At 39.0% G+C, this 18,837-nt stretch overlaps 2 protein-coding genes and 1 long non-coding RNA gene across 8 annotated transcripts; 1 reads left to right on the forward strand and 2 right to left on the reverse strand.

Annotated features, from left to right (window-relative positions):
- Positions 1-861: 861 nt before the first annotated feature.
- On the reverse strand, positions 862-9,499 carry LOC114782084 (selenocysteine insertion sequence-binding protein 2). Of its 4 annotated transcripts, none has more exons than XM_028968180.1 (17): positions 9,233-9,499; positions 8,495-8,570; positions 8,317-8,410; positions 7,954-8,147; positions 7,217-7,289; positions 7,032-7,132; positions 6,748-6,873; positions 6,406-6,486; positions 6,259-6,324; positions 5,120-5,252; positions 4,858-5,024; positions 4,099-4,240; positions 3,906-4,008; positions 2,770-2,990; positions 2,374-2,528; positions 2,082-2,247; positions 862-1,328 (listed from the first exon to the last, which is right to left on the reverse strand). In XM_028968180.1, exons 2-17 carry the CDS (start codon positions 8,558-8,560, stop codon positions 1,201-1,203), a joined length of 2,016 nt encoding a protein of 671 aa, XP_028824013.1. In that variant the 5' UTR covers positions 8,561-8,570; positions 9,233-9,499; the 3' UTR covers positions 862-1,200. The 4 variants fall into 4 exon arrangements, with proteins under 4 accessions (XP_028824013.1, XP_028824012.1, XP_028824014.1 ...); XM_028968179.1 differs by having other exon boundaries at positions 8,836-9,499; XM_028968181.1 differs by having other exon boundaries at positions 9,344-9,496.
- On the forward strand, positions 8,977-12,542 carry LOC114782087 (uncharacterized). Its single transcript, XR_003747854.1, has 3 exons — positions 8,977-9,026; positions 11,865-12,006; positions 12,245-12,542. It is a non-coding gene; the product is annotated as an uncharacterized LOC114782087 (long non-coding RNA).
- LOC114782085 (major facilitator superfamily domain-containing protein 10) lies at positions 12,410-17,669 on the reverse strand. Of its 3 annotated transcripts, none has more exons than XM_028968185.1 (13): positions 17,451-17,669; positions 16,618-16,804; positions 16,105-16,201; positions 15,764-15,867; positions 15,526-15,684; positions 15,009-15,197; positions 14,803-14,911; positions 13,746-13,857; positions 13,502-13,610; positions 13,339-13,429; positions 13,140-13,187; positions 12,712-12,801; positions 12,410-12,630 (listed from the first exon to the last, which is right to left on the reverse strand). In XM_028968185.1, exons 2-13 carry the CDS (start codon positions 16,762-16,764, stop codon positions 12,527-12,529), a joined length of 1,359 nt encoding a protein of 452 aa, XP_028824018.1. In that variant the 5' UTR covers positions 16,765-16,804; positions 17,451-17,669; the 3' UTR covers positions 12,410-12,526. The 3 variants fall into 3 exon arrangements, with proteins under 3 accessions (XP_028824018.1, XP_028824017.1, XP_028824016.1); XM_028968184.1 differs by lacking the exon at positions 17,451-17,669 and adding an exon at positions 17,283-17,373 and having other exon boundaries at positions 13,746-13,791; XM_028968183.1 differs by lacking the exon at positions 17,451-17,669 and adding an exon at positions 17,283-17,373.
- Between the last annotated feature and the right edge of the window lie 1,168 nt (positions 17,670-18,837).

An 18,837-nucleotide genomic window follows, 5' to 3' on the forward strand; every position in this document is an offset into this window, starting at 1 on the left:
ATGGTCTAAGAGTCCTTCAGTAGTCTTTTGGCAAACTCCTGATGGGCTGCCATGTGCCTTTTACTAAGGAGTGAGAGTTTAGGTTGCAGGACAGCTCTAGGAAGAGTCTTGGTGGTTTTAAACTTCTTCCACTTGCAAAAGATTGATGCCTCAGTGCTCACCAGGAGAAATTTTTCTGCAACCTTCCACAGATTTGTGCCTTTAGAGAATACTGCCTCGGAGGTCTACAGGCAATTCCTTTGGCTTCATGCTTGGTTTGTCCTCTTACATGAATTGTGAACTGTGGGACTTCATATAAACAGGTGTGTGTGCTTTTCCAAATCATGTCCAATCAACTGTTTTTTTCCACAAGTGTATGCCAGTTAAGCTGCAGAAACATCTCCAGGGTGATCAGAGAAAATAGGAGGCACCTGAACTCAATTTAGAGCTTTGTACAGCTCAATACCATTCCATAACAAATTGATAACGTTTTTATTTCATCTTCATAAATACAGGGGAAAGTGACTAAAACCAAACCAAATCAAAATATGGTGTCCAAATTAATAAGATGCCCTTATCCATAGCAATTTACAGGGATAGTCCCCCTGGAATTTGAACCTGGCTCATAGGCGAGTGTCTTACCCACTAGGCTATTACTACACTACCATTTAGAAAAAGTGTGTAAAGTGTATTAGAAATAAAATCTATTATAACTATTTGTTCATGTCAGTAATTATTATTATTACTAATATATCTTCAATAAATACTGCTTCAGCACTAAAATGGAGACTTATAGCACATTTGTGGAACAGTTGTGGATCCTATAACATTATTATTATTATTTAACAAATTACCTGCCAATACATGAAAAAGACAAAATAATGAAATCTAAATGACCGATTCAATAGATCAAAGAATGCTTACATAGCAAACATATAGTAAAGTGAACAAAGTCAATTGACAGTCCAGACAGCAGACAAATATTGAAAACATTAGAAGCTGTATCCTATAATATTCAAATATAGTCTTACAATCTATACAGTAAGGCAACCAAATCAAAGACTGTAACTTCTGATATACTAAACATTTAAGATAAGCAAAATATTCATAGCCACAAGGTATAAAGCATTTCTCACAGTGATCTGACATTCTAGATTAATTTTTCACAAAAATAATTATTAATGTTTAGGTTTTGCATATTAATAAAGCCATACACCTTCATCAACTTCCTTTATCTTTACTTGTAGCCTCTTCTGAGACCTGGCCTATAGAAACCCTGGAAAACCTCTCTTCAGAATTTAAGAACTGGTAACTGTCTTCATCCTCAAGCAACTTCTTCCATAGAGTAACTGGGGAGAGAAAAACAAAAAAAAAACTGTCATTTTTCCATATACATCACAGATGGTACAATGCAGTCATTTCACATCCATCAAACAATTCCCTGCATCCACCAAACTTTATGTGATGCTTGCTATTGGATGTGAGGCTTGTATTTCACTGCTTGAAAACCCATTCCATTGAGCTTTTTGGGCTTATACACAAAAAGTGAAAAATTGAAACTATTTATAGAATCAGTCTTGGTATCTTTTACAAACCATGGATGTTAGCAGCTGTTTATCTGGCATTTATTAGGTGACCTTACCCAGAGGGACTTACAATCAGTAGTGACTGGGACAGTCTCTCTGGAGCAACTTAGGGTTAAGTGTTACAGGTTTAAACCTGTACCCACTAGGCTAAAACTTTAATAGAAAATAATCTTTGCCATAGGGGAAACAAAAACGTTGCCATTGGGACTGGGACACATATTCAGATATCAAAGAGAGAGAAAAGGTGTGACTATTTGCATAATTCTCAGTAAATAGTATATTTTAGTCTGATTTGTTTGGGTTCTCTTTATAGGATGTCTGATCACAAACTTTCAAGCACCACTGTAAAATGGGTTTATCCCTACTCATGACAATTCTGGGTTATAAACTGGCATAATGAATAACATTGAACTCACAGGGTGGAAATACACATACTTCTAAAAACACCCAAACGATGCTACTAAATCCACCAGTTATGAACACTGTTTCCAACAAGGCTATTCTGACATTCCTTACTGTATGCTGGATCTTCACCATCACCCGCATCTGAACTTGACAGAGTACACCACTCCCCAGGTGGGAGTTCCTGCTTTTGATTTGATGTCACTTCTTGGTTGGCTACCATAACTTCATATGCTTTCCTTGCCTCTGATGAAAGCTCAATCATTTTATGATAATGATCCTGTGCCAAAAAACAGGTTAAAATGCTCAAGCAACAATTATTTTCATTACAATTATATATCATTAGATTTTTAAAAATCATGTGAAATTAGTTGTATATTATAAATATTTTTTGCAACAAATTTACCTGTGCTCCATCATAGTTGAAAATGCCAACCAGGCTTACTGGGACAGTTTTGCATACACAGCGGCCAAGAGCCTTCCTGGAAAGGGCAAAAACCAAAGGAACCCCCTGATCCTGGCACATTTCAATAATGGTATGGAGAACTTCATCCAAACCACCTATTAGAAACATTAGAAATAGAACACATGAGTACACCAAAAATGCTTATACATGCGTGCATGAAAAAAAGAAAAAAAATCACAATTATTAAAAGAAAAACTAAATTCTGATCCATGGAGGCAAGCAGACGTCTGATTGAGTGTCTCGAGATGTCAGGGTTTTAAGAGCAAAAGGGGGCATACACAGTTGTAAGCAGGTGATCATAATGCTGAAATTAAATCACAGTAATGTATCTGGTACCTTTGGACTGAATGCGCTCACAATTAGGTGTGATGATGACGCACTTAACCTTCCTCAGCTTCAGGTGCTTGAGGACCTCCCGGAGGCCTATGACCAGCCTACGCTTCATTCTGGCTTTCATGGGGTCTTTCTGGTAGAGCCGGTCCTGGAAACGGACGAGCTCCTTCAGCAGGGTGCTCACACATTCATCTACGTCCTTACTGAGGATCTGGCTGCAGTAGCTGCCCCAAAATAAAGCAAAGTATGTTTAATTATCCAGGGAGATTAACTGCTTTCAACATTTTTATAAATGCTAATTTAAAAAAGCACAAAAAACATTGTAAGCAAATCACTTTAGCATCAATGACTAGCTTGCATAAACCATGTTTTCCTATAGAAGCAAAGCAAAGATAAAAAAAGGGTACTGTTAATCATCCTAATACGCAGGGGAACTAGCCATTGTGTGGGTCAAACCTAGACCAAATCAATTAGTTTGTTACAGGGTACACACAGGATTTTTTTATATCTCTAATGTAATAGAGATAAAAAAAAAGCTCTAATGTAGCTTTTTAAGACCACTTTTAAAACGTTGCACTTTTCCTGGCATATGAAGGAACCGAGCCCAACAGGGGCTTTCACATGATCAGAAAATACACACTAATTTTCATCAAACATCTTCAAATTTCACAGGCATATTCAGGGTGGCACCTTGATCACAACCCTGTAAAAATTTGGCAGTTTTGTATAGCACCACCAATTGGTCGCAGAAAAGATTTTTTTTTTTTGTGCTCGACACATTTCATGAAAATCACATGAAATTTGGGAATGATATGTTGTCAAGAAGTTCCATTTGAAGCACTGATAAGGACTATCATTAACCCGCAAATGATTCTTAAAGGGAAACCTTGAAAATGCCCTGTGGGAGCCGATGCGTTCATCCCCACACCTGCCCTGCAGCGGGCATAATGACTCCTTCACCGAGCACCAATATCAGTTGAAAATACTTAGCCCTAAATATTCTTTTTTTCTCAAATTATGAGTCCGAATGCTGCCTGATTCATGGCGTCGTATCGCGGTACCCTGTTGTTGGAAATATGTATAGTACATATAACGTACAGGTTCTTAGGTTAATTGTGACTTATTCTGTAAGGACTTACTCTCTGAATCTCCTGCTATGTAGTTTAGGTTGGTCAGGAGCATTGTGCTTTGGCAATGCAAGTTCTTCTGATTCATCACCATCAACCCCAGTGGCACATTCATCTACAATCAAAAGGACAAAGGACAAACACACTCAATTGGACAATGTCAGCTTCTATTACAGTGACAACTCAAATAGCCATGATTACATACTTGCAGTGTCCTGCTTGTCTGGAGCAGACATAGTGCTTTCGGCAGAATCCTCACTCATGATCTCAGGGCTGGGAACAGAAACCAGGCCTTGCTCCTCTAACAAGCGATTTTGCTTCCTCTCCTCCCTCTCCTTTAGAATAATCTTAAAAAATGTGGGGCAAGCCAATAAATAATATATTATGTCCTTAACAAGACTTAATGTTGCCTTGTGAATTGAGCCATTAACATATAGGCGAAATGAATGCACACGTGAATGGAAGAAAAGAAGCTGGTGGTAAAATAAAAAGAAATATCATTTTAAATAAAACGAGAACTTTAAGAAACTAAAACTAAAATGTGAGGTAAATAAAGATTGATATACATGCTTATGAGCAATTAAATCAAAGACATTGTAAAATGAATGAAAATTATTCAAAAGCTTTCTAGAGGTTCAAGGGATGATTATATTCCAAACAGAAATTACTGTTGTCTCGAGAAGAGGATCAGGAAGGAAAAAATGTGATTAATGTGGTGCTATGGAATGTCTAGTATGTGGTGAATAACAGAAAAATGGGATGTATAGATGAGGTCAGTTGGGTATGTCGGATGGTATGTTGGGCTATCAGCAAGTATTAAAAAAAAAAAGTGATCATGACAGCATCAATTTTAAGAATAATTGAATCAAACACCATAGTAGACTGAGGAGATTTTGCATTCAGACAAAGTTATGAACAATACTAGATAAAGAAAGAAAAAAACAAGCCAGATGATAAAACATACCCTTTTCAGGGGTGTAGGTTTTTTTGCTTTGGGAATCTCTCGTTGTTTCCCCTTCTTTACTAAAGGACTTGTGGAATCTAAAGGGTTGTGGGGGACCATCTCCTGTTTTCGAGGGTGCTTCTTCTGCCTTGACTGGTCCATTGGCACTACTGGTAATGCACTTCCAACTGAACACATAAAATAATTAGTCCAGTGCCTGGTAAAAGAAAGTAATGCAAGGATTCGTCCTATGGTAAAGGCAAAATAATTTCAAATGCAATACCTGATAGGGTGACTTTCTTTTGGTCCTGCTTGTTTTTCTGGGACAGTTGTTTCTGCTCCAAAACAGCCACCATATTGCCTAGATCCAGCTGCACTGGAGCTTTAGTTTTCTTTCCACAAGTTGTGTCTGCTTTCTGTTTGAGAAGAACAATACGTGCTATGAACTATTTAACATAACTTGAACAGGAACATATTCAGTGCACTCCACAATCATAGTGCATTCCGTTGGCCATGGAAAAAGACATTACTGTGTGTGAGAAGGTTCAAATCACTGGCCTGTATTAAGCAAATAAAACTACTAAAGAGAATGATTGATAACGGTAATGGGCCATGGTGGGCTAGCGGGCAAGGAAGCAGACTCTTAAATCAAAGGGTTACAAGGTACCATCCCCAGGCACCTTCCAATGCTGGCCACTGCTCACTAAGGGTGATGGGTTGAATACAGAGGACACATTTTGTTGTGTGTTCCCATGTACTGTGACAACCGCTTTGCTTTCACTTCAATGCATTATTAAAACAGATTACTAGAGAGCAATTTGCTAGGGTGCACAAAAAAGCAGCCATGATTTATCAGGATCTATTTCTGAAAGAGGAAAAATTATGCATTGTTTGCCAAATGCAATATCATAAAATTGTTTAATTCTTCTAAAATCCACTTATGGTGTGTGGTCATTAAGCTTGTCATCTGTGTTCTTGATGAAGAAACCAATATCAGAACTACATCAGGTCTTAAATAAACTTTTTGGTCAATGGCCAATTTCTGGTGAATTGAAAAAATGCTCTTGTCTCAATCTGAACTCAAACCATATGACTATTTTCCTTCCGAGCTGAAGTAATTTATTAAATGGTTCTTAACCCAATTTTTGTAACTTCAGCAAACTCATCTGTTTAATTTACTCAGTGAAGGCCAACAACTGGACTAAAAAAAATGCAGCATGCTCGTTTTCATGAAAATATGATGATGCTTATGAAAATCAAGTTCAAGAAGGGATTCACTGACTCTCATTAAATCAATGTAGTAATTAACCAATCAAATCATCTTGAGTATTTGCTCATTTCAGTCAGGGTGGCAACATGTGACATGGTAGTGTAGTTAACATTGCTGGATACTAAATCAATACAAATAAAAACAAAACTCACTCCTTTTTTCAGCACAACAGCAGCTGCATTTCCAGCATTCTTGCGGTCCTCTGACTGAGCCTCATCCTAAAACACCAATGATTTGTTTAACTATAAAAAAATATGAAGTGATTAGACATTGTTAAAAAATGTATATTAAAAAAATACCCCTTTGAGTTGCTTTGTTAAATTGTGTCCATGGCCTTTTTGTCTACTGACAGATGACAGATCAGGGAACTCTTCTTCATCCTAAACATATCACCAGTTTCCTCATCACAGTCACCTTAATTAAAACATTTCATAGAACAAAGCTTCTCATCCTTCACCAGAACTCCAGCAGAACTGCTAAAAAAGCTAAACACCGTGTCACATTTATAGCATTTATCAAACACCCTTATTCAGCGTGCCTTACAATCAGTAATTACGGTAGTGTCTGGGACACAATGGCAGTGAACTTAATTTACACAAATTACGCGTTGTTACTAATGTGTTTTTACAAAGATTTCTCACCTCAAATTTTGGAAGGACTTGGTTAAGTAAAACAGCTGTCTTAACAGATGTTTCATCAACGGACACCTTAGACTTCCTTTTCTTCTTCCTTTTCTTCTTGTCTAAGGTTTGTTCTGTTCGTTCCTCCTTTCAAAAAAAATTAACAATTTGAAATAACAACAAAAAAACATCAACAAAAATATTTCACAATTAAATACAAAAATATGCTCAAAAACACACAATTATAACAGTAACAGATTTACACTAAAATATCAGACTGAAAAAGAGCCATGTCTGGAAGTTACCAGAGAGGTGAAACTGGGAGGGGCAGACCATTTTGGAGCAGCTTTAGCAACAGTAGCCCATGAAGTTGCATCTGGCTGAGAAATGGCTTCTGAAAGTCTCCCTGGTAAAAATCAGCACAGCTTCAGTCTCTTGCTTCCACACACACAAGCTTCTAAAATCACTGTATGCATTAAATAGACAGTACCTGACACATTTAATGTAATTTGACAATCCTTTTTTTGCATTTTGGCCATGCTGGAAACACAACCTTTAGTGGCCTGTTGAGTATAAGCATAGCACAAAAATTGAATTGATGTAATCAATGAATTGATGTAATTGATGTAATCAATGTATAACAATTATTATACATTTCCAGTGTACTAAATAAGATGACAACTGGAATGGCTTTTTAGTCTAATTAAAAAATCTAATTGTTTAAAAGTTTTTGTTTTAGTTTTCTTCTGTATGGTTTGTAGATGCATTATGCTAATTTTAATTTGAATATGTTCAACTTGTCTGGGATATTGTTAAAATGTTAAGCATATGATGCAAATTGTTGAGTTCAATGCTCAAATTTAAAATTCTCTGTTCCTCAACTTACATTTACAGCATTTATCAGACGCCCTTATCCAGGGCACCTTACAATCAGTAGTTACAGGGACAGTCCCCCTGGAGCAGCTTATGGTTAAGTGTCTTGCTCAGGGACACAATGGTAGTAAGTGGGGTTTGAACCTGGGTCTTCAGGTTCATAGGCGAGTGTGTTACCCACTAGGCTACTTCCGCCACTGGCCATTCAGTGACAATCTTTACTAAATGGATACTTGCTGTGAATTTTCTTGCTGCCATATCATCAAGTTATTTATAACCCCACTAGCAAATGTTGGTGTTTTCAGGCTTTGAACTATCAGAAGAAAACAGTAAATGCAAATGAAACTCACATACCTGTGTAACGGTCATTTTGCTGGGCATTGAGTGTCTGGAGAATGATGCAGACTGGTGCTCTGAGGAACTATGTGGCATTCTGTCAGAGGCTGCATTATTCAGCTCTGGGAAGTCTGACAAATTAACTTCAAAAGTGCTGGGTGACCTTGGCCCAGTTCTGGGTTGAATTTTTTTGTTTGGTGCCAAACTGTGGCCTTTGTCCCCATGAAAAGAAAAGCAAAAGTATTCACTACACTAAAATAATAAAATCACATGATTTAGAATATTTTTAAATGTCATGCAAACTATTATTGCTTTGAAAAGATAAGGCAAATCACTACAAACAGGCATTATTATGGTTCTTTTATGATTTTAAAAGAGTACCATGAATTTTTGCATCCAGTCGCTTCCTAATGCATTTTTGGTCTTCTGAAACTATTTCTATATTTGGCTTCTTCAAGTTGGCCTCTTCTGAATTCTATAGAACAAAACCACAATTGAACATTTTTAGAATCTACATAGAACTTATTTTAAGGAATTGAATGTGTGCCATGACACTGACCTTTTGGAACTGCTGGAGAGGGTGATCGTGAAGGGTGCTGCTCGAACATGCATTGCTGGTCTCCATGTTCCTATAACTGCAGTAGCAATGTGCATTAAGTGGGTGTGCTGCTCATTATCTGTGTTTGGGGATGGATGTCTTAAATAATTATTGGACGAACTTCCAGAATTAGACCAATTCCTTTGAATCCTACAGAGCATGAGTGTTTAAGTCTTGCAAGCTGTGCTCAAATGCATATAAAACAATAGAATGTCAACAACCGAGTCAATTTGATTTCACGAAGTGATTATTTCCACTAGATTCGTGTAAACTGTTTGAAGAGACCCGTCTAAATGAGTTACCTTCTGACAACGTGATACGTTTAAGGCTTTGATGAGTAACGAGGAGTTGAAGGCGCAGGTGCTCCAACCAAACAACATTCCTATCAAAATGGCATAGTCCTCATTACTGCGCATGCGCCGGCGTATTCTTTTACACGAACGCACGTATATTGTTTTGCTTAAGTATCCTACACCGACAGATATTACCAGAGGTCAGTATACAGGGCATTTCTTTATTTTTTACATAATTTTGAATTTATAGGTGAAGACATGCTGTTCTTAATTCCGTAAGACACAGGACGCGTGAACAAGAGAACAAGCATAGTACCGTAGTACCATAGTATTCTTTCAGGGAAATGCAGGCTTAATCTCTCTACTAATACTTCAACAGTTTATTCTGGATAGACTGCCCACCCACCTGAGTCAAATGTGAAGTGTGAAATGTGATGACTACACGTTAGCTGCCCAATCAACTAGACAGAATTCTCACTTTCACCAAGTACAACAGCGCTGACGCAGATACCTTTACCTGCACCTGTTTTGGTTGTGATGGTTCCATAGTTAGAAATGCTGCCGCTTAAGTGTAAATCGTTTTAGTTTCATTCTCAAAAACTCAGTTGCATCAAAACAGCAAAAGCGAATACGTGTTGACTTCAAACGACGACTCACGTACTTCCGCATTGAGTCACATGACACAAAGGAAGCATCCGGTTGCTAAAATCTCGCATTTAAAAAAATATTTTTACAAGAAGTAGCATAACATACATATCGATGTAAAATGTTCACATTCGTTTGATAATTTGTGTTGGACTTGTTTTTTATGTGTAGCAACGGACTAAAGTGGTAAAATTACACTAGAAAAGGATATGAACTAAACGCATTCAATACAGTTACTATAAACTAAAATATTTAGGGCGTGTAATATACCTTCTTTGGGTTTACGAAATTGTTATACATAGGAATGCTCAATATACTGCATGTGATTACATGGAAGACAACAAAATATCACCTTTATTTATTTTCAGACACCTATAAAGTTAAAAATGTGTGCAGGCACTTTAAAATAACACCACACATAAATACGAGGGAGCAACAGGAAATACTAAATAACAAAGATGCAAAACAACAAAAACTGACTGTGTAGTTCAACAGATGTCCTATGATGTTCTTCAGCTGGTCCAACACCAGACAGGATTTCATAACATGTATAAGGTTCAATGGCACCAAATCACAGAACCCATATCTTACAGGCACTTTAGTTAGTAATGTGCGTTAAACTGTTAAGTTAGACAATCAGATTGTAGTGTGCAGTGTTGCAGTCCCAAACTGCCAAGATGCGACTGAGGTCCCCTTGATCAAGGTACCGTCCCCACACACTGCTCCCCGGGCGCCTTTCATTCACTTTCAAATATGTTAATGGATTATAAGTTAATAAAGGGGAAATGATGACTAAAATGTTCTGCAAACATTTGTCATTTATTTATCAAGACAGCAGAAAAATTTATTTAAAGTAATTTCTAATTCACATTCATTCATTTGTGGTCCTAAGGTTCAGGTGCCCTGGATGCATTTAACCAATCAATGCTCAAATGTAAAATTCTCTGTTCCTCAATTTACATTTACAGCATTTATCAGACACCGTTATCCAGAGTGACTTACAATCACTTACAGTAGTTACAGGGATAGTCCCCCTGGAGCAGCTTATGGTTAAGTGTCTTGCTCACACAATGGTAGTAAGTGGGATTTGAACCTGGGTCTTCAGGTTCATAGGCGAGTGTGTTACCCACTAGGCTACTACCACCACTGGCCATTCGGTGACAATCTTTACTAAATGGATACTTGCTGTGAATTTTCTTGCTGTCATATCATCAAGTTATTTATAACCCCACTAGCAAATCTTGGTGTTTCCAGGCTTTGAACTATCAGAAGAAAACAGTAAATGCAAATGAAACTCACATACCTGTGTAACGGTCATTTTGCTGGGCATTGAGTGTCTGGAGAATGATGCAGACTGGTGCTGTGAGGAACTATGTGGCATTCTGTCAGAGGCTGCATTATTCAGCTCTGGGAAGTCTGACAAATTAACTTCAAAAGTGCTGGGTGACCTTGGCCCAGTTCTGGGTTGAATTTTTTTGTTTGGTGTCAAACTGTGGCCTTTGTCCCCATGAAAAGAAAAGCAAAAGTATTCACTACACTAAAATAATAAAATCACATAATTTAAAATATTTTTAAATGTCATGCAAACTATTATTGCTTTGAAAAGATAAGGCAAATTGCTACAAACAGGCATTATTATGGTTCTTTTATGATTTTAAAAGAGTACCATGAATTTTTGCATCCAGTCGCTTCCTAATGCATTTTTGGTCTTCTGAAACTATTTATATATTTGGCTTCTGCATTAAGTTGACCTCTTCTCAATTCTGTAGAACAAAACCACTAGTTCAACAGATGTCCTATGATCTTCTTCAGCTGGACCAACACCAGACAGGATTTCATAACATGTATAAGGTTCAATGGCGCCAAATCACAGAACGCATATCTTACAAACTGTTAAGTTAGATAATTAAGTTAGATGAAGTGAAGTAAGTGAAGTGATTGTCACTTGTGATACACAGCAGCACAGCACACGGTGCACACAGTGAAATTTGTCTTCTGCATTTAACCCATCACCCTGAGTGAGCAGTGGGCAGCCATGACAGGCACACGGGGAGCAGCGTGTGGGGACGGTGCTTTGCTCGCGAATTGAACTGGCAACCTGATTACGGGGCCGCTTCATTAACTACCCCTGTCCCACCACTGTAGTGTGCAGTCTTGCAGTCCCAAACTGCCAAAATGCCACTAAGGTCCCCTTGATCAAGGTACCGTCCCCACACACTGCTCCCCGGACGCCTTTCGTTCACTTTCAAATATGTTCATGGAATTTAAGTTATTAAAAAGGAAATTATAAATGAAATGTTCTGCAAACATTTGTCATTTATTTATGAAGACACAGCAAAAAAAATTATTTAAAGTAATTTCTAATTCCCATTCATTCATTTTGTGGTCCTAAGGTTCAGGTGCACTGGATGCATTTAACCAATCATATCCACAGTCTCACACACCAGATTCTGCTCCATTGGATGCATGGCCCCACAGCTCTGGCCATCCCTTCCTCTACAAATCTCAACTATGCTGTTTAATTAACTCTTCTGAGTGAGTGTTGCTTTTTGTGTGTTACTGTTCTCATTATCATGTATGTAAAATGAAAAGATGCTATATATATTAAACATAATTATAATTAGTCAACCATGTTTCCTACTCAAGCACATACATTCTATATTAGCATGTGCATGCACTTACATTGGTACCTGAAATGTTTAACATATACCTTTTTGCCATAAGCTGCATAACTCACAATCAGTGTGGCTCTGCACTCCCTTCACTGTTACAGCTTCATGGTGACTGCTTCCTCAAAGAATCTAACCACGTCATTTAGCAACATTTACCTGGCCTTCAGAGGACTCCTGTGTATCAGTGGCAAGATCACAAATTGGTAAAAGTTTTACTATCCCTTTTTGTGAATTTTGCAGGAATGGGGATATATTTACAATTTGAATCAGACATAACATATATTTTATCATGGGATAATATTGCCAGGAACGCAACAAATCCAAGCACATTTAGAAATAAATGCAAAAATGTCCATTTGTGTTGTAGTAGTTTGTGGAGAAATTCACTCATTTTTTTGTCTGTCCAATCTGCTCAGTAATGCCAGTGGGGCAATGAAGCCAACAGAGTAGATAAAAAAGCAGCTCTCTGCTCCTGTCAGCCAGTACACTGCAAAGCAAACATTGAAGAACTTACTTTCTTACAGATACTTTCTTTTGCTACCATTTATGTTGGAAAATCATGAATCACCTGAGGAACTGACGATGGGGCCCAATGCCCGTGCCAGGGCACCAAGACTACGCAGGATGCCCATGACAACTCCCTTCTGGCCGGCCGTACCTGCAGTATGACAAGTCCAAAAATGGAACACATTTGAAAGTGAAAAAAGTGAAAGAGATTGTTATTGTGATACACAGCACACAGGGCAAACAACGTAATGAGTCAGCTGCTTTTAACCCATCATCCTTAGTGAGTAGTGGGCGGCCATGATAGGCGCAAGGGGGCAGTGTGTGGGGACGGTACTTTGCTCAGTGGCACCTTGGCGGTTCAGGATTTGGACCAGCCACCTTGCGATAACAGGTCCATTTCCTTACCCACTAGGCCACCCCTGCCCCACTACATATAAAGATCCATCTCTATGCAACCAGCTTCTTATGAACATACAGTTATTGACTCACCATGTTCTGACACTTGTGCTGACAAACAGGGAACAACAACGGCAGCAGCTGTATCACAGAAAATAACATTAAAACTTAACTCTACAACTGACGATCTTTAAGAAAACTGTTTCAGAAACTGTCTTCTCCTTGTAAATCGCTTTGGATAAAAGCATCTGCCAAGTAAAGTAAAAAACATTTCTGTTCTATTAATACATACCAAACGAGTATAGAAACAGGCCAGTATAGAGAAGAATCAGATTCCAAGCAATTCCAACCAGCAGAAAAGCTGGGATCAATAATATCAATGCCTATGAGGGGGAAAAAAAAGGTTAGGACTGAAAAGTTGAGAAAGAATGAATATAAAAAGAGGATTTTGTTACCAGGCGAACTGTTTTGATCTGCTGCCCAGGCTTGATCCTACGAGCATATCCCCCTTGGATTAATGCCATGACAATACCAATAAAGAGGAACATCTTGCCTTGCTGCATGCTGTAAAAAACAAAAAAGACTAAACTACTGCTACAGCAACCTGTGCTTATGGGTTAGTTGTACTTTGTATACCCATGAAAATTCCCTCTTCCTTAACAGGACTACTCTCACTACCCAAATATAATAAAACAATACCTGGAAAACTGGAAGCGTTGGTGAGTTAGAAAGCTCAGGGTGAACTCTAGCCCAGAGAAGAAAAAGAGGTAGGTGAAGTACACCATACCCAAAACCTTCAGGTTCTTAATTTCTGATGGAAAAATGAACATATGAAAAACTAAATGTAGCAAAATTCAAAAACTTAAATTTAAAAATTTAAAATTCCTTGCATATTAGAAATACATAGAAACAAGGAAAGTATTAATGTCTCACTCAATAAGCCCCATCACTATCTTCATCATTCAGAGGCAGAACAGAATGACATGACCTTATGCCTTGTGACCACTGACTAAAGCATTGATACTTTTAGGCAACATGACTATTTCCAGTTAATGTTGTTTCAAGAAAATTTGACGATGTGAGATTATTTAACATTAATACAAGTTCCTCTGTCTATGGTCTTGCAGTGGCTAGAAAAGGTAGTGCTTTGGTTATTCTGCTTCACCATTCAGAGAGCGGCAGCTCAGGTTGGATCTGGAATATTTCCACTTGTGTCGTCATAAGGGGAAAGGTCTCATGCTTTTTCCACTCAGAGAATTTCCTACCCCTCCCCAAACCATTATGGCTTCTAAACTCATGGCTTCTAAATTGTAGTTGATCAGTGATTGGATGTCAAAATGAGCACAAATGTATTTTTTAGTTCCCTCATCCGAGACTCTGAAGAACCAGTGGATTAATTGTATTTTTCCTGGAAATATGGTGACGCAACATCCTGTCTGCACCAAACATTGTGGTTGGTTAATGGCGTTGACGTCATTTCCGCAAATACCCGCTCACTTCTCCTCCTCATCCCGCCTTTCACCTCCTTATTTTAAGCTACAAATGGCGCGTCCTGGGAGATGTCATTGTGGGACTGGCTCAAAGTGGCTGTAATTCTGCACCAAGGCTCAATTTCAGAAAGAGACTTAAGAAACAGTATTAGGGGGCACTAAGACCTATATAAAAAAAAAAAACAAAATAAAAAGAAAGAAAGATACGAAGTCACTTAATTTAGGCTGACTAGAGTTTGTGTACCATGCCTTTAATCTAGACTCACTTTGTTCAGAAGGTATCTCTTTGGTTCTTGTGACTGCAGTGAAGTTAAAAAGTGCCAGTGGGTTGAGAAGGTCTCTTAATTCCTGAATTTTTGAGGTCATTTGATGTGCCTGGAAATTTAAACAGGATATTAATATATATTCTACTACATGGTATATTCAACTCTATTAATAATAATGTCTTAGTTAAGAGGTGTTTATAAAAAACCTTGTTATCCTTGTGCAGAGTTTCCGGTAGCATTATGAAGATAAAAAGCAAGTCTACAGCAGAGAAGCCCAAGGCTAAAAAAGCTGGTCCCTGGTAGAACAGGTCTGACTCCTTAGGCCTCAGTGCAAAATAGGCACCCATTAGTGGCCCAAATGTGAAACCAAGAGAGAAGGCAACACCAATCATTGCCTAGTACAAAACAGAAGACAAAAGGTGAGACACTAATTTAGAGAAAGTGGTAAATTATGTGCTTGTTGCAAACAAGAACACATAGGTTAATTTTGCAGTCTTGTGATACACACAAGTTCACATGGTAAGTTTGTTACTTGCAAGATTATTTGAATATTACAGGATATTGCATCGTTCAGCAATGTTAAGGTTGTTTTGCTAAGGTTAAAAATATCAATAGTTAAGATATTTTATGCAGAAATTTTATGCAATCCAATATTAGCCCAGCCACACTTCAATTGCTCAGTAGCCCCGCTTAATACAGATGTGTTACTCAAAAGTTACTCACCATTCCTTTATTTCTGGCTTTTGGTTGAGGGAGATCTGCCATTATGGCTGTACAGAGACTGACATTGCTTTTACAAATCCCCCCAATCACACGGGACAGAAGAAAGATGGTGAAACTATGTGAAAATGCCCAGAGGATATAGGAAGATATAAGACCTGCCTAAAAGCACAGGAAGATAATTTTTTTTATCTGAACGACGACAGATTAGAAAATCGTTATTAACATCCAAGGGACCCACTGTGGTTAAAAACATCAGTGGTCTTCTGCCATATCGATCAGATGCAGCCCCAGTCAGGGGGGAGGACACAAACTGGAGCAGAGAGAAAGTCGAGCCAATCAAACCTAAGAAAGCAAATCATGTCTGGTAAACATGATCCAATAAGTTAGACTAATGTTCCTGGGCATGCTTAGGAGACATCAACCTCCAGCATTGTCTATATCTAGCTACATTCAGAATAACTTATTCATAAGATCAGTTACTATGACAGTAAAACAACAATACAAAATAATTATGCTTTCACTTTCCTGATGAGCCTTCTTTACTTACTTAAAATGATTTTAATTAGTTAAATATTTTACCTCCGAATAGAACAGTGTTGTACTTTACTTCCGAAGGAACTCCAAAAGCTTCTTTGAACCTGTCCACTAAACTCTGCAGTGACTGGTACACCACATCCTCATGAGAAAACACAAATACATTTTTTTATTTTTTTTGCTGAAGTGACCGCATTATACCATACAGTGTGTGAAAACCCCACATTTTTATATTCAGTTTTATCTGAAAGTTAAACATCACTAGATCTGCTACCCTCCCCATCAGCAGAAAATATGGTAAAACACAAACACGTATACAGCAGTCACCACTGGGGTTGAATATGTGTGCTTTGGTAGTTCCATCATGAACAATTAACATATTATTATAAACTATAGATAGCACCACCACAATCGATGTTGAAGAATGAGGTTATAATGATGTGATGCACTAAAAGAGACGATGCACTTTGATCTATAAATCTATGCATTTTTTTCAGACTCCAATAAATGACAACATAAATTCATACTAATACACAAATGTACTAATGCCTAACTTACATTTCTCTCACTGTAATAGTCAAGGATGCTGGGTAGAAGAGGCAGAATGAGGGTGAATCCCAGTAGGTCAAGCAGGAGAGTAAAGAAAACTACTGTGATGATCCTAGATGAATGACCATTCCCTTGTGTAGTCTGGTCAGCATCCATTCTGCTGAAAATATTTTCAGGTCCCTGTGTACGGATCAACCTAATAGAAGAGGAAACAAATACCATTCTTCATATTTCTGCCTCATGGATTTGCTCTTTTTAATAAAGTACATTCCATGACAAATCTTCATTTATTTTTGGATAATTAATTTAGGACAACGAAGATGAAGCTATAAACAGTCAAGTCTGAGTAAGTCTGCAGGTTTGACTGGTTCTCCATTCTTGTTTTATGAAGTCAAGTCACTAGATTCCCACCCGCAGGAAGCCTGCAGAGACCCTGTAACAAGACCTGAAGCAGACAGCCAGCCCTGGAAACACATCGAACGTAATGGTTTAAACAGCTACGGAGGTGGTTCTTCTTTCTCTTGTCCGCATGACTCTGTGGTCAGCGCGCATTGCTACATAACGCCGCTACAGCGCGGAACTACGTCCGTAAGGCGGAGAACGTCCTCCGCATCAAGCCCATGAATCGGCGTGGGACGGGAACCCAGTAGCACAGCCATTACAACTTCATTTACCTGAAGCAGCCATTACAACTCCCTTTACCTGAAGCAGCCATTACAACTCCCTTTACCTGAAGCAGCCATTACAACTCCCTTTACCTGAAGCAGCCATTACAACTCCCTTTACCTGAAGCAGCCATTACAACTCCCTTTACCTGAAGCAGCCATTACAACTCCCTTTACCTGAAGCAGTGAGACTTTTTCTCGAGCGCCAGCAGGTCTTGTGATTTGTTGCTCAGCGTCCCTGCAGTAAAGCAGGAAGCGCGGTGTCCAGTTTCACAGAATGAGACGAACACCCCATCTCAAACCCCCCATTCCTCCGCCGCGCCACACCTCCGTTTGAACAGAGTGAAGTTAGTGTACGAGGCTGTACAGTAAACCGAGGCGGACCATCATGCATTGCGGTCTGTCTGCTGCTGAGGAACAAGACGCTGCGACGACGCTGTTTACATCTTCGAAAGCTGAGTGAATATTAATGAATGAAATTAATACTCTGCTCAAAATGATTCTTATTAAATACTTTATTCTTTACACAGTTGAATATGCAGACAACGAAATCACAATTATCGATGGAAATCAAATTAATGGATTTGGAGTCACACTCAAAATTAAAATGAAAAAAAAAAAAAACACACTGCAGACTGATCCAACTTTGATGTAATGTCCTTAAAACAAGTCAAAATGAGGCCCATGTGCCTGTACATTTACATTTACAGCATTTATCAGATGCCCTTATCCAGAGCGACTTACAATCAGTATTACAGGGACAGTCCCCCTGGAGCAATTTAGGGTTAAGTGTCTTGCTCATCGACACAATGGTAGTAAGTGGGATTTGAACCTGGGTATTCTGGTTCATAGGCGAGTGTGTTACCCGCTAGGCTACTACCACCCTACCACTACCACCCTGTATGACCTCCCTACAACGCCTGGGCATTTTCCTGATGATGTGGCGGATGTTCTCCTGAGGGATCTCCTCCCAGACCTGGAACTAAGCATCCGTCATCTCCTGGACAGTCGGTGGTGCAACGTGGCATTGGTGGATGGAGCATGTGCTCAGTTGAATTCAGGTCTGGGGAACGGGCGTGCCAGTCCATAATCCATCAATGCCTTTCAGAAACTGCTGACACACTCCAGCCACATGAATTGTCTTAGGAGGAATCCAGGCTACCTTTGGTGAGCACATGGAGGGCTGTGTGCCCCCCCCCCCCCCCCCCCCAAAGAAATGCCACCCCACACCATTACTGAGTGGTCATGCTGCTGCAGGCAGCTGAACATTCTCCACGGTGTCTCCAGAATGTAACATGCTCAGTGTGAACCTGCATTCATCTGTGAAGAGCACAGAGCGGCAGTGGTGAATTTGTCAATCTTGGTGTTTTCTGGCAAATGCCAAATGCACGGTGTTGGGTTGTAAGCACGACCCCCACCTGTAGACGTCGGACCCTCATACCACCCACATGCAGTCTGTTTCTGACCTTTCAGCAGACACTTGCACATTTGGTGCCTGCTGGAGGTCATTTTGCAGGGCTCTGGTAGTGCTCCTCCTGTTCCTCCTGCTGTGTTGTTGCTGTCC

The sequence above is a fragment of the Denticeps clupeoides genome, unplaced genomic scaffold, assembly GCF_900700375.1.
Source record: "Denticeps clupeoides unplaced genomic scaffold, fDenClu1.1, whole genome shotgun sequence".
NCBI classification, from domain to species: Eukaryota; Metazoa; Chordata; class Actinopteri; order Clupeiformes; family Denticipitidae; genus Denticeps; species Denticeps clupeoides.

Bases quoted from the DNA above. Each gene is read 5' to 3' on its own strand.
- LOC114782084 (XM_028968180.1), bottom strand. From the start codon at position 8,560: ATGGAGACCAGCAATGCATGTTCGAGCAGCACCCTTCACGATCACCCT. The intron at 8,148-8,316 runs GTACTCTTTTAA...ATGGGGACAAAG, and splicing joins ACTGGATGCAAAAATTCATG to GCCACAGTTTGGCACCAAAC. The intron at 2,248-2,373 runs GTAAATTTGTTG...TTTTTGGCACAG, and splicing joins TCAACTATGATGGAGCACAG to GATCATTATCATAAAATGAT.
- LOC114782085 (XM_028968183.1), bottom strand. From the start codon at position 17,323: ATGGCTGCTTCAGGTAAAGGGAGTTGTAATGGCTGCTTCAG. The intron at 15,868-16,104 runs GTAAAATATTTA...TTGCTTTCTTAG, and splicing joins CAACACTGTTCTATTCGGAG to GTTTGATTGGCTCGACTTTC. The intron at 15,685-15,763 runs GTGGGTCCCTTG...CTGTGCTTTTAG, and splicing joins CACTGATGTTTTTAACCACA to GCAGGTCTTATATCTTCCTA.